Below are 13,811 nucleotides of genomic sequence, written 5' to 3'. Positions count from 1 at the left end.
ACCAAGGATACTAGAATTGAACAGGAATGTCGATTCAAACACAAATGAGTGCTGTACGCCATGGAGCAGAAAATTCGCCATGATGGTGAGCAAGAGAAGTGGGTGTTGCTACGTTGACAACAATGTAGAATGTATTCAGTAGCTCTGAGCTGAGTATAAAATAAAGTACGCTGTGCGTACACTTTGATGAAATTGATGAATGTTTACTGAACACAATGAGAATATATATATATATATATATATACAGTATATACGAATTGTTTGTACACTCTGCTTACCATCATGGCGGCCAAATCCGCGCAGGGCATACTAAGGAAGTGGTGACCGAGTTGACCGCTTCATACAATTATACCGTCCTTGTTTTCAGCTACTGTATTTCAATCTGCACACTTTGTACTCACTTTTTAACAGAGCGACTTTCCCGGTAACAAGAGGCCATGCTGGTGTCGGTGTTGAGCTGGCTGTGTTCCGCATTGCTAGCGGCCGTCTGTGGCGGAGCACTGCCCGAGGCGGAGGTCACGATAGAAGTCCTGCACAAACCCTTCCTCTGTCGTCGCAAATCCAAGTATGGAGACATTCTACTGGTACACCATCAAGGCTACTTTGAGAATGGAACCATGTTTCATGACAGGTAGGGTGACCAAAAAAAGGTGATGAGGGAGTCTACATGAATGTCATGTATGAATGCATGAATGTCAGATATTACTATTTGGTTGGATGTCATAAGCTATAATGTACTAAAGCTATAATGATGGGAAACACCTTGCATTGTTGTGTTATTTAATCATCCACATTATTCCTCCCAAGGTCACATTACCGGTATAAAATTACTTAGTGTAGTCTGGTATGATTACATTATTATTGTGGTTGTCCAGCTGTTTGTAACATTTTGCAAAACATGTATGCTAAACCTTTCAGCAACCAACTACTAAGTTGCATGCATACATATATATACATCAAATTAAAGAAATTGCCTTTGTGTGTCCACCAGCCGTGCTGAGGGTGACAAACAGGCGGTGTGGTTCACGTTGGGCATCAGGGAGGCCATCAAAGGCTGGGATAAAGGTCTGCAGAACATGTGTGCTGGAGAGAAGCGGAAACTCATTATACCTCCTGCCCTGGCTTATGGGAAAGAAGGGAAAGGTACTGCTCCTCCTTCCATATGCAAATGCAGGGATCTTACTTTTGCACTTACTTTTCTGTCTTGCATGTACATTTCTGTTGTTGAATGCTTGTTTAGGACTGATTTCTTTCTTACCGTGGAGCATGTGAACACTACTACTAAGCTTTTTTCCTGGTAAGAGCGTTCAACAATTATCTTTTATGCCTAACATTCACAATACCAAGTAAAAATAATATAACTAACACTCAATTCTCCTTAAGTGAAGCAAAGACATTCTGGTTTAGCCGTTGCTTTCTGACCTGGTCAGGTAAAATCCCTCCCGAAAGCACTTTGACCTTCATCATCGAGGTACTGGAGATCAGAAACGGGCCGAGGTCGCATGAGTCCTTTCAGGAGATGGACCTCAATGACGACTGGAAGCTTTCCAAGGATGAGGTGAAGGATTTGAACATTTTTTAAACGTCCTGTAGTGTGCTAGTTTTAGATAATTTTAGACAACTCAAAGTCCAGCCTTGACACCAAAACACAGTATTTACTAATGAGGAACTAATCAGGAGAATCGTTACTGAGGAACTAAGACACATCAATTTTGAGTAGTTACTATGGAACTAATGAAGAACTAACGAGGAACTAATGACTAAGGCACATACATTTTGAGTAGTTATTGAGGAACTAACGAGTAGTTACTGAGGAACTAAGGCACATGCATTTAGAGTTGTTACCGAGGAACTAATGCGGAACTAATGACTAAGGCACATACATATACAGTAGTTATAGAGGAACTAATGAAGAACTAATGAGTCATTACAGAGGAACTAATAAGGCACGTTAATTTAGAGTGGTTACTGAAGAACTAAGGATTAAGGCACATACATTCAGAGTAGTTATTGAGGAACTAATGAAGACCTAAAGATAAACTAATGAATAAGGCACATAAATTAAGAGTCATTATTGAGGAACTAATGAGTGGGGTAGTTACTGAGCAACTAAGGCACATGTTGTACATTTAGAGTAGTTATTGAGGAACTAATAATTAAGGCACATACATTCAGAGTAGTTATTGAGAAACTAATGAAGAAGTAAAGATGAACTAATGAATAAGACACATAAATTAAGAGTTATTATTGAGGAACTAATGAGTGGTTACTGGGCAACTTGCTGTACATTTAGAGTGGTTATTGAGGAACTAATGAAGAACTAAAGGCTAACCAAAGGCTATTGTCCTGGCAGGTAAAAGAATACCTGAGGAAGGAGTTTGAGCGTCATGGCTACCCTCCCAATGACACAGCACACGAGAACATGGTGGCGGACATTTTCGCCAAAGAAGACGAGAACAAAGATGGCTTCATATCCTCCAGAGAGTTTACTTACAAACACGATGAACTGTAAAGATGTGCTCGTTCATGTTCACTGTGCACCGCTGTGGTGCATTCAAGGACTCTCTCAGGTCATCTGTGTGGTGAGTGACACTTGTGGTATGTGAAGATGGATGGAGTTACAGTTTGGTGATGTAGTCTTGCGTGGAAAGAGCTTTTCAGAAGAACATTATAAATTGCTCTGATTGGTCCTCGTGAACCTCACATTGTGGTTCTCCCCTAGGGACCTGGTCCATTATGACATATTCAAATCAATACCTGTTGTTGAGAGTCATATTTCAATTTCTGTCAGGCAAAGTTGTTGTTTAGGTCACATGTATTATCTTTTTGAATCAATGTGATCATTAAAGTGACCAGAAAAGCACTACAATCCCACAGTTGCCCAGCAGAGGGGGCTGTTGCCACAGGAACTTGTAGTTAGTACATTAAGAGCAAAGAAATTGTACAATTTTTACAAAGTGCACTTATGTACTTCTCCACAATGAAAATATTTGTAGTTTCTATTCATCTTCTCATCAGATGCGTGTATGACTATCTTGAACACTCATTTTAAAAAGCGTATTTGCTATAAAAGCCTGACAAACAACACTTTGGCTGTTGACCACAAATTCCCATATCTGGAAGACTTATGGTTGAAAAGTAAGAAAGATGAAACTCTCATTTTTATATATATGTATAATAATGAAATGCTCGAACGTATCAAAAATAGTCACTCTGTCACCACACACTGTCTGGGGATGAGAAGGGAGAGCCCTCCTCTCATACACATTCAAAACATTCCACTCTAGGAAAGGTCAGAGGTCACATACTGTCATATAAGGCGCCTGCATCCAAACTGAAAGTCCCCCTGGCTTTTTGTGTAATTGTCATGGGCTTCCTAACCTTTGTATCCAGGAATTGTGTGGGTGATGAAACCTATCTGAGGTGTGACCTGATCCCATGGGGGGCGGGGTTTACTGTCGGGGAGGATGGAGAGTTGAAAGAAAACATCACAGAATGAAAATATTTCAGCATAGGGATAGGGCGTCATTCTGTGCTGCTTTACCTCTGTTTTCTTTGCTCGGGTAAATGCGAGGGAAAGGCTTGAATTCATCCGGTGGAGGTAAATCTTCTACGGGGTGGAACTGGAACTTGGACTCAAAATCATCTGGAAGGAGAAAGTGCGGCCATGTTACTATACAACCACAATATTGTTGTACACTCAAACGGGGTACTGTGAATAACTGGGATGCGTTTAATGACTCGCAGTGCAAATGTTCATTCGCTCTCACCCAGACTGTGCAGGTGTCCATTCCTGACATTGGATGGGGTCAGAGGAGGAGGCGGTGGAGGAGGGGGAGGAATGCGGCTGGACAGCTCAGTGGACGGGGAACGTGCTGGAGGAGCCGGAGGAGGAGCCAGGCGGCTGGCACCTGCTCACACAGGATGGGGAGAAATGTGATCTTTAACATGAAAAATACATGAGAATTTGATATGGTGCTCCCTAGTCACGTTACCAGATGACACCATGAACGCCCAGTGGTTATATGTCAAAGTCAAGATATGAAACACCTTGGACCCACCTGCACTTCTGGGCACGGCAGGGGGCCGTCGTGTTGGAGCGTTGCAGGGGTAGGATGGTGGCAGAAAGCGCAATGCTGGTGAGGGGATAGCGGGGATCTTGGGTGGGGGTGGCGGTAGGGTGGCTGGACAGCTGGGGGTGTACGAAGTCGGAAGAGGTGGAGGAGGTGGTGGAGGTCCGAATGAGCTGTAGTCACGCACAATGGGGAACCTGGCAGACTCAGAGTGAACTGGGGAGGGCGGTAGAGGGTAGAAGCACCCCGAGGAGCGGTCCCCTGGGAGAGAAGGGGGGTTGTAAGGTGGAGGCAGTGGAGGAGTCGGCGGCTGGTGGTTGGCGGTGTGTTGGTGGTGCTGGATGGGAAGCCAGGTGGGCTTCATGACCTGAGATGGGGGTGGAGGAGGAGGGCAAGAGGGAAGGGGCGGGGGCTTGTTGGTCGGGCGGTCCTGGAAGGCTGGGGGTGGCGGTGGGGGTGGAGGAGCAGAGGGTGGGGCAGGGGGTGGGGCAGCGAGTAGCGGGGCCAGGTGCTTGCTAGAATGAGTAGGGGAGGGTGGGGCCGAAGAAGAGGCAGCGAGCGGACGGTCCACCAAAGCGGGGGTGTTCCACAGCGGCTTGAGAGAGGCTGTTGAGCTCGAGCGGGACACTTGAAGACACACAATAACTCTTAAATCAGCACATCACATGGAATATGATATTGCTTCATAGTTCTACCAACCTGGGGTCTTGTCACGTTGGCCTGTAGGCCTGAGTGTGGGAAACCCCCCAGCAAAGAGCCCACCAAAGGATGGCCCCATGGGAGCCATGCCTCCACATAGAGCCTGAGAGGTTCCAAAACTGCTGGACACATCTGCACATGTCGTCTTGGGCTCTGAGGGAGAACACAACATGCATCAGTAATGGTAATAGTAATGGTAATGGTTTTATTTCATTTGAACATGCATCAGATTACAATTGAATGCATCACAATTTGGAGTCGCCAACTAACCTAGCATGTTTTTGGAATGTGGGAGGAAACCGGAGTACCCGGAGAAAACCCACGCATGCACGGGGAGAACATGCAAACTCCACACAGAGATGGCCGAGGGTGATGCTTTTATAGTTATTACCCCATATTTCCACACAATAAGTAAGATATGGTAGAACCAGAGAGCAATAAAGAGTGTGGAGTGATTTCTGCTTGAGAACAATTGTTGCTTTGTTCAATATTGAAATATTTCAGTAAGACTCAATAAGACAATAACATTATTTCATGTGTGGCAAATGAACATATTCACCTGATAATATATTACCAATAGATAGCTGGAATACAATGTGTTTCCTCAATTGAGTTAGCCAGTGTGGATAGTAGGTTTCTATTCTGTCTGCATTCTTATCTACATTCCTTCCTCAAGTGTGCACTTGTGCGTGTGTGTATGTATGTGTGTGTGCATAAATACAGCCAGTGATCAACACAAGTAAAGCATTCATCTTCTTCTCCAGTGACAATGAATGCAGATGGAACAAGTAGCCAAAAAATTGGGAATACTCGTAGCATATCTTACTATCCACGACAGGAGCACTTCGGTCATTGACCTGTGTGACTTTCCTGAGCCTGGTTCCCTTCTGGATGTCAGCTAGCAGAGCATTCCTGCCACCACCACCACCAGACTGCGGCTTAGAAGACTCTACTGGACACTGTGACACAGAGACAGTCTATCTAAATGGTCCATCCCATAATATGATAAATCCAGGGCTCATTTACCACATGGACACTATACACCTGTGCTGGAAACGTAACACGCAAGTGTACACCTGCATCAATAATGCACACAAGCTCCAAGTGTAAAGCGCAGTAAGGGAGACAATCATGAAAACGTAATTGACAGCATGACAGATACTTCTTTCTTACGTGTAGAAGTGGAGCACTGGGAGGGGGTGGCGGTGGAGGGGGCGCAAGTGGAGGCGGCGGCGGCGGCGGCGGTGGCGGCGGGACAGGCATGTTTGGAGCTCACCTAAACCTGAAGAAGACAGTGCTGTAACAAAACATCATTGTCGTCAGAAGCTGCTACCGTGTAAAGCAAACACATTGCTTGACCTCTGGCCTCATTCTCCGAACAGGAAGCGCTTTTCTGCAAAACAGGAAACAGAAAGCCCTCCATCCTCTCTGGAGAAATCCAACACACCCCCATCCTATTCACACCCTGTCTTCCCAGTACTCAAGAGCGAGAGGAACAATGGTGTGTGTTGTGTGCGAGGTAATAGACTCCCATCCTTCAGCGCCTCGCAGGCATTCACTGCACTTTTGTGCTAAGTAGGAGAAAAAGCATGGAGGACACACCACAGGAAAATGATATAACACACATCTTTTACTTACTAATGATGACACTAACATGAATGATAATTTACGTATAGATTTCTTGCAAAAGTAATAGGACTGCGCTCAACTTAGCCTCCGATGAGTCGTGTATAGCTCATATAGCAGTAGAGATTTACGATTCAATTCAACACACCATTATTGTTTAAGTAGCTTCCGACACAGGTGAGTAGGTAATTGTGTCATGGTCTGGGGCTGCATGAGTGCTGCTGGCACTGGGGAGCTGCGGTTCATTTAGGGCAGGGGTCTCAAACACACAGCCCACGGGCCAAATGTGGCCCGCAGGACACTAGTTTGAGGCCCCCGCCTTGATATGAAAGTTTAATGTTAGTGTGGCCCGCGCAAGTTTGATATGGATGCTGTATGGTATCATGTATCCAGAAAAAAATATTACGTTTGATTAATGTTAAAGGTTAAATGACTGTTAATAGTTATCCTCCCTATCCGTGTGGAAGTGGAAAGTTTTTGGCTATTTAATTACTTTTAATTACTTGCCGTTTTATTATTATTATTATTATTATATTTATTTATTACTGATTGATTGATTTTCTTTATTTTTGATTTGTTTATTTAGTTTTCATCTTATTTTGTGTAGAAAAATAAAAAGTAAGATATTTGAGAATAGTGGAATGTTTTATCAGAGCTTTTCTTGTAGAAAATTGGAACCAAAGCGAAGTTTTTTAAAAAAATGTGTTTTTAATGAATGCGTTTTTTTTGTTTTTTTTGGAAAACCCAGACCCGAGCTCCAGTGGCCCCCAAGTAAATTGAGTTTGAGACCCCTGATTTAGGGAAACATGAATTCCAACATTCATTCATTCATTTTCTACCTCTTTTCCTCACGAGAGTCGCGGGGGTGCTGGAGCCTATCCCAGCTGTTTTTAGGCGAGAGGCGGGGTACACCCTGGACTGGTGACCAGCCAATCACAGGGCACATATAGACAAACAACCTGAATTCCAACATGCACTGTGATTTTCCGAGGCAGAACATGACAGCATGTCTGTTTTTCCGACCCGAAGAGACTTGAAGGTGATGGAGCGGGGAGTATGCCTGCAGACCTCAACCCCACTGAGTACCTGTGGGGCATCCACAACTGGAATCCTCAATAATGGCTGACTCATTTTCAGCATATAGTCAATCAGTACTGCTATAAAGTAGTACACTACTTCTGAACTCACTAAATGGACAAAAATGACCATTTGTCCCAATACTTGTGTGTGTATAAAGTGCTCGAGTCCCTACTTCCCGTCTGGGCCACTGGCAGACAGTCACCCCGTTGCTATTTCTATCGTTATATGTGTGTCAAGCAGTTCTGTGTGTCAAGCACTGTGCCAGTGACAAGGACTTTTAACCATGCAAGCTGACCACTGTGAAGGAGGAACAAGGAGAACGGGGCACCTTACACCCCATTTCTGGTGTTTACGCCTTTTGGAGTTAGGCAAAGGCCAACAAAACACGATTCAACATACAGTATACTCGCTGTGGAAAATGCTATTTACCTGTCAAGAGGTATTAACATCTATTATACTTAGTCTTTTCCTTCGTCAATCTGTTGCATCACTTTCTCTGACACGCACATTTAACTGCAAAATAACCAGCCACCATGTCATTGAACTTACCTTCACAAAGTACAGTCTCAGCTCTCCACCTGCCTGCTTGTTTGCTTCCAGAGAGACCTCAGCTTGAAGGCGGCCAGCAAACTGACCTCATAGCGGGGCGATGACAAAGTTATTTTTAACCGAACGGCCTGGCTGTCAACAGACAAAACCCCCAGGGTGTCCTGGGGAAAAAAAGTGGCAAAAAGTTGCAGAAGATGTTTATTTTGCTCCTGTTTATGTCCACGCTCCAGCTGTGGTCCTCAACAATGCTCTATTGATTGCTCTGGTAGTTTATTCGGCTGTGGAGTAGATGTGGACGGACCGATACTAACATTGACATTTTCGATACCAAGGCAGTATAATGATTAGATCGATATTTTTTGTCGTGTTGTTCAAATGTATTGCGTGTATTTACATATTTGATTTTGTTTGGTTATTTTACACCATCGACTGTTATTTTGTTGATATTGTTACATTTTTTATTATTATGTGTTAAATATTATATGTTTTTCTTGTGTTTTATTTCGATTATCATCATCATCAACAAAAATCACAAACTCGTGCATCCATTGAAAACACATTGAAGATATCAAGTATACAGTGTCGATATCAATGTCATAATGCTGATCCTGTTCTTACTAAGTATCGAATCGATACCAGTTTACAGTATTAGCCCATCCCTGCACAGTGTAGGAGTCTTGCAGTGCAATGCCACACCTAGCAGAAGGGGGCAGGAAACAAGTTGGAAGGAACACTACGAGGGCAATCATAGGCGATAGAGATTATATTATTATTGTTTATGTTGTCTTTTCGTAAATATTGACATTTGTTGACAGATTGCTACCATCTAATGTGTGTGTTTGCATGGCATGTCCGCTTCAGGGAGCTCATTCTGCAAAACTGGTATTTTTTGGCAAGGCGTTGACATGTGTGGTTTCTTCTTGGCAAAAATATTTAATACATGTCAGTTACCATTGGATAACATTGTCGTTACCTTACATTACCAAAGTTTGTTTGCGTCACCCCCTGGTGTTAAGACTGCGTCATGACACCTTAGCTCGGGCTGCGTTCCAATAGCAGTTTACATCCCCGTCGCTGTCTTGCACTTGTGTTTGGTGGTACGTAATTGCAGACGTCACGTGGACGCCACTTGCAGAGCCGAGTGGGAGCGATAAATGGAACGCACCTACGGTTGTCCACGTTCAAACTAAGCAATCGTGATTCGACCACAAGTTGTAGGGATAGCTCTACTAATTCTTACAATTAACGATGAATAGCTGTGGATTATTATTATTGTAAAAGCCCTATTTGTATAGTACGATTGTTTTTTTTCTTTTAATAAATCTGTTTAGTTTTAGTTAGTTTATATGAAGGCCTCGTGGTTAGTTCCAATCCAATTGTATGTTCCCCCTGTGCATGTTAGTTTACTTTGACTTTGGCTTCCTCCAACCTTCCTAAAACTTCCTAAAAATGTGTTAATTGGAGACTCAATTGTTCCAAGGTGTGAATGTGAATGATTGTTTATATATGTGCCCTGCCATTGGCTGGCAACCAGTCCCGTGTGTGCCCCGCCACCCACCCGAGGTCAATCCCAGTGGATGTTTGGATGGGATGGATCATCAAATTGCTACAAAACCATTTACCTTTAGTTTACGTTGTTAGTGTTTAAATGCCGGTTCTTTGTGGCGTCAGCATTAATGCTGCTAGGCAGAGAGTGACACAGGAATGCAGCAACACAAGCGCACTCCTCCCTTTAACTGAAAAACAATAACACTTACACACATTATTACTTGTTTTGTTGTCCTTTAAAGTGACCTATTTCAGACAACACAACCAATGGTAGCAAAAATTAGATTTATTGCTCGTAGGTTCACTTCATTTGAGTATTCACAGGTTGATCGTAAACAGAATATTGTAAAAATACACCCACATCAGTGGCTTTTGATACATTCAAAGTCCGTACTTGTCTGGAGTTCCATCCTTCATTCAGAAATCAACATAATGCATTGAGTGTGCAGCTCTCAATTTGCTTCCATTCCAAACTTCACAACCATAGCTCAAGGCCACAATGAGCACCTCCTTCTTGGAAAAAGATACATAAAAGTGAATAATCACACGGGGCAATATTTGACATAATCTATAAGGGGACACCACACACTAGGTGAGATATTGCTGGCAAAGGGGCTCAATATAAAAATCCCACACTCCCTCATTCCTGTGAACCTGTCACCTTTCCGCTCCTCGTCATCTTCCTGAACACCATCTCTACCAACTTACAGAACATTTCGTGCACCTCAACGATGGAGTCCTCTTCTTTTCCTCCCCTTTGTGAAGTCATTTGTCTATCTCCCATCACCTCTCCATCACTATCACCGAAAGTCCTCTGTCGCCGGCGCCATGTTTTCTGTGCCTTTGTCCTCCAAGGGAAGACTGGAGCGCACCCTCCTCTTTTCCTTAAAGCGGCCCGAGCGGGACACTTTCATGTTTCTACGGCAAGTCTGCTCGTTGAAGAGGGACTCCAGGTGGGAGTCGTCGTAGGTCTCGTCGCTGAGGAGGCAGGAGCCGTTGGTGGACTCTTGCTGGGGCGGAGACGGTTCGGTGGCGGCCTTGGGGTCTTTGGGCTTGTCGTTTTGTGCAAAGGGGTCAAAGTCTGCACCGTATGTGTGAGGTGATGCTTGGTCCTTGGGGCCTCCTGGCTTCTTCTTGGGCAGGAAGGCCTTCCACCATTTCACCCTTTCTGCCATCTTTGACTGCAGGATGAAAGCGGGACACGAAACAATCAGGCACTAGTAGTAAATCTTATATCATCGGTGTCCAGTGTGCGCATCGGGGGGCATTTTCTGCCCACAGCTCATTCTCGGCATACAGTAAAAATAAAATGAATTAATTAATGACATTTATTATAACACTAACTTACTTTGTCACCCAAGAGAAGATGTTTTGTTCAGATATATTATATATATATATTATATATTGTATCAAAGTTTTGACACCCCCATTTTATCATATCATAGTTGATCATTGTGCAAGTTAATTTAATTCAGACTAAAAGACCCATTAATTGCCGATTCAAGCACAAACTAGTAATATATTGACAATTAGATAATAATATTTCCCTCTGTGTATAGTGAATCCGTCTAAAATAAGAAGTAATGATGCTTAGTAATAAGAAGTGATGCTTTCAAAGCTCTTCTAATGCACTTGTATTTGACTTGTAAACAGTCCAACAGTGATTTAAGTCACCTGCTCGGTGACAATTTCTTTCTGACAGGCGACTTCCCACCTACTAATCTGTGAAGACTTCTTTGTAAAACTGGTTTCATCAGCCGGGAGAAAAGAAGAGCAAGCCAAAGCTGTGATTGACAACGGAATTAAAAGGTAAATAAATGTCTTACCTGAGCAACAGGGACACTTGTGATGACCAAAATGAAACAGTCTTGATCGTGATCAAATTTAAAGCCAAGTCTTGAAAGAAGAAATCATTCAAAAGTTCGCGGAAGTATCCATATGAAGCCTCCTCTCGTATTAAAACAAAAAAAACTTATTCCTCCTCCTTTCGTTGTTTAGTCCGCTCAGATCGTTTCAATGGTCGAGACAAATTGTTCCAAAATGTTCTTTTCATGCAATGACACATGTATAAGGTGTCGCTTTCCGCCGACTGAACCAGCAGGTTTCCTTCTCCGAAACTCTCGCCTCGTTGCACCTGTACACGCTCCTGATTGGCCGGCAGCCGCCTTGTGGTCACGTGAGCCCCACCCAGCTTAAGACGCTGAGAAGCGAGGTGTGGTTTGGTTGCCTGGCAACGCACGCGATGGGAGTATGAAACGCTGGAATTAAAAAAAAGAAATCTTTTGTTCACTGGTGACCCTGCCCATCATTGGCAAAGCTTTATTATTTCAGTGTACTGTATAACAGCTGAATGCCATAGTAGCATTATAAAGGCTTATTATTATGTGTTATTAAAAGTAATATAGCAAACGTTCTCAGACTACAAAAGTTGAAATTAGGCCAAGAACTCAGTTTGTTGGGTAAGCACAATTAAAAATAGGAAAACTGACTAATTGGTAGGTGTAGGCACTGACAGGGTGACTGGGTGCATAAAAAACAATGTCTCAGGGTCATCATAGATAACAAAACAAGCTAACCTTAAAAGAAATATCTAACTACAAAAGTACATTATACTCACTAAATGTAATTGGATCATCCCAAATGCTGGTTAGAGAGAACTATTACAACACATTTAAAACACTTACACACACACGCAACACTAAAAACCTTCAGCATATTAGAATGTGCAATTGAAAGAACTCGAAAATATGCAAAGATTGGTAGTTAATGTATCACAACATAGCATAGCAAGCCCAAAATACCAGACACACTGCATGCCTGCATCATAGATGAATATACCTCTAATTCAGGGATGGAAACTGTAGCCGGCAACACGACTTGCAGTGCTACGCTGTGGCACGCTTGAGTCACTAAAATAGTGAGACGCAATCTGCGTCTTGTACAAAAAAGCCATCCAAACAACAACTCGTCAACACACAGGACGCACAAAGTAACCTACCTATTGCACCATGGGGGCACACAAATTATCTATGTCTATCAATCTATATCATAATAATCTATGCACAATATCCATGCCAAAAAATACCCTTAAGAGTATATTCCCACCGCAAGGCATGCTGGGTAGCTTGTGGTACTCTTTCTTACAACATTTGTCACATTTTTGGCTGGATTGCATAATACTTTGCGGACATTATTTGTTGTTTATCACCCACTTAGTAGTAGTTGATTTATGGTGGATGTGTTTTCATTTTGTTGCACTGTGAGCAAGTATGTCGTTGTGTTGATGACCGCCTATATGTGGAGACAAATTTTTCAACCCAATGCGGCCCACGAGTCAAAAAGTTTCCACATCACATTGTCCACGCTCGGAAAATTCCCAACTTTCCCACAATTCCATATCTTGTGCATCCATAATGTTTGTGTGTATTGGTTGCTGCCTATCAGGGAATGTCATCTTTTCTTTGCTCTCAGAGGCCTACCTGCTGGGCTGCTGCCTCACCTCTGCAACCATCCCAGACTGCTGAGTCATTTCATCAGTCCACTGCACAGCACGGCCCGCTGCTCTTCACATTCTATCCTGCCAACACATATGAAAAGTCAGTCGACTGGAGGAAACACCTTGATTGCACATTGCAGACCGAAATCAACAAGTGATTTGTTTTGTGACTTTTGAAATAAATTCATTCAAAACCCTGAACCTTGTCCACACAAACCATCATTTTGAAGGTATTATCCCTTAAAGAATGGTTGCTGAAATGTGAAGGGTGTTTCCATCTATGATGAACTTGTGCATACTGCACATGCTAATGTGCAGTAATGTGTCCCTAATGAATGTCTACACTTGTGTCTGATGACGTTCATGAGTCGTCCTTGTTGCCGTGCTACGCCTGCGTTTGAGCTAGACTGGCATGAAAAAGTGTTCACTCCCTTCCTGATTTCTTATTTTGTTGCATGTTCGTCACACTTAAACGTTTTAGATGGCCAAAGAAATTGAAATCCGGTTCTGAAATAGCAAAACAACTACAGACCATCACACTACCACCACCATATTTTACTGTTGCTATGATGTTCTTTTTCTGAAATGCGATGTTACTTTTGCGCCAGATGTAATGGAAGACACAAGTTCAAAGAAGTTCAACTTTTGTCTCGTCAGACCAAAGGTCTTGCGGATCATCAAGATGTTTTCTGGCAAAATTGAGACGCTCTTTAATACTCCTTTTGATCAGCAGTGGTTTT

The 13,811-nt window shown here is 43.1% G+C and overlaps 3 protein-coding genes across 3 annotated transcripts; 1 reads left to right on the top strand and 2 right to left on the bottom strand.

Moving 5' to 3' along the window:
• Window positions 1-374: 374 nt before the first annotated feature.
• On the top strand, window positions 375-3,095 carry LOC131102279 (peptidyl-prolyl cis-trans isomerase FKBP14-like). Its single transcript, XM_058047848.2, has 4 exons — window positions 375-631; window positions 992-1,143; window positions 1,431-1,558; window positions 2,354-3,095. Exons 1-4 carry the CDS (start codon window positions 438-440, stop codon window positions 2,510-2,512), a joined length of 633 nt encoding a protein of 210 aa, XP_057903831.1. The 5' UTR covers window positions 375-437; the 3' UTR covers window positions 2,513-3,095.
• On the bottom strand, window positions 1,954-6,431 carry wipf3 (WAS/WASL interacting protein family member 3). Its single transcript, XM_078791992.1, has 7 exons — window positions 5,946-6,431; window positions 5,599-5,731; window positions 4,773-4,925; window positions 4,062-4,700; window positions 3,771-3,911; window positions 3,545-3,646; window positions 1,954-3,455 (listed from the first exon to the last, which is right to left on the bottom strand). The coding sequence occupies exons 1-7, from the start codon at window positions 6,033-6,035 to the stop codon at window positions 3,415-3,417; spliced, it is 1,299 nt and encodes a 432-aa protein (XP_078648118.1). The 5' UTR covers window positions 6,036-6,431; the 3' UTR covers window positions 1,954-3,414.
• Window positions 6,432-9,843: 3,412 nt separating this feature from the next.
• LOC131102286 (uncharacterized) lies at window positions 9,844-11,833 on the bottom strand. Its single transcript, XM_058047856.2, has 2 exons — window positions 11,402-11,833; window positions 9,844-10,756 (listed from the first exon to the last, which is right to left on the bottom strand). The coding sequence occupies exon 2, from the start codon at window positions 10,748-10,750 to the stop codon at window positions 10,376-10,378; it is 375 nt and encodes a 124-aa protein (XP_057903839.1). The 5' UTR covers window positions 10,751-10,756; window positions 11,402-11,833; the 3' UTR covers window positions 9,844-10,375.
• Window positions 11,834-13,811: the final 1,978 nt, after the last annotated feature.

This window comes from Doryrhamphus excisus, linkage group LG7, assembly GCF_037039965.1.
Source record: "Doryrhamphus excisus strain RoL-2023G ecotype Guam linkage group LG7, RoL_Dexc_Guam_v1.1, whole genome shotgun sequence".
Taxonomy (NCBI): Eukaryota; Metazoa; Chordata; class Actinopteri; order Syngnathiformes; family Syngnathidae; genus Doryrhamphus; species Doryrhamphus excisus.
Note: the sequence above shows the minus strand (reverse complement) of the source record. Positions and strands in the feature narration are given on the sequence as shown.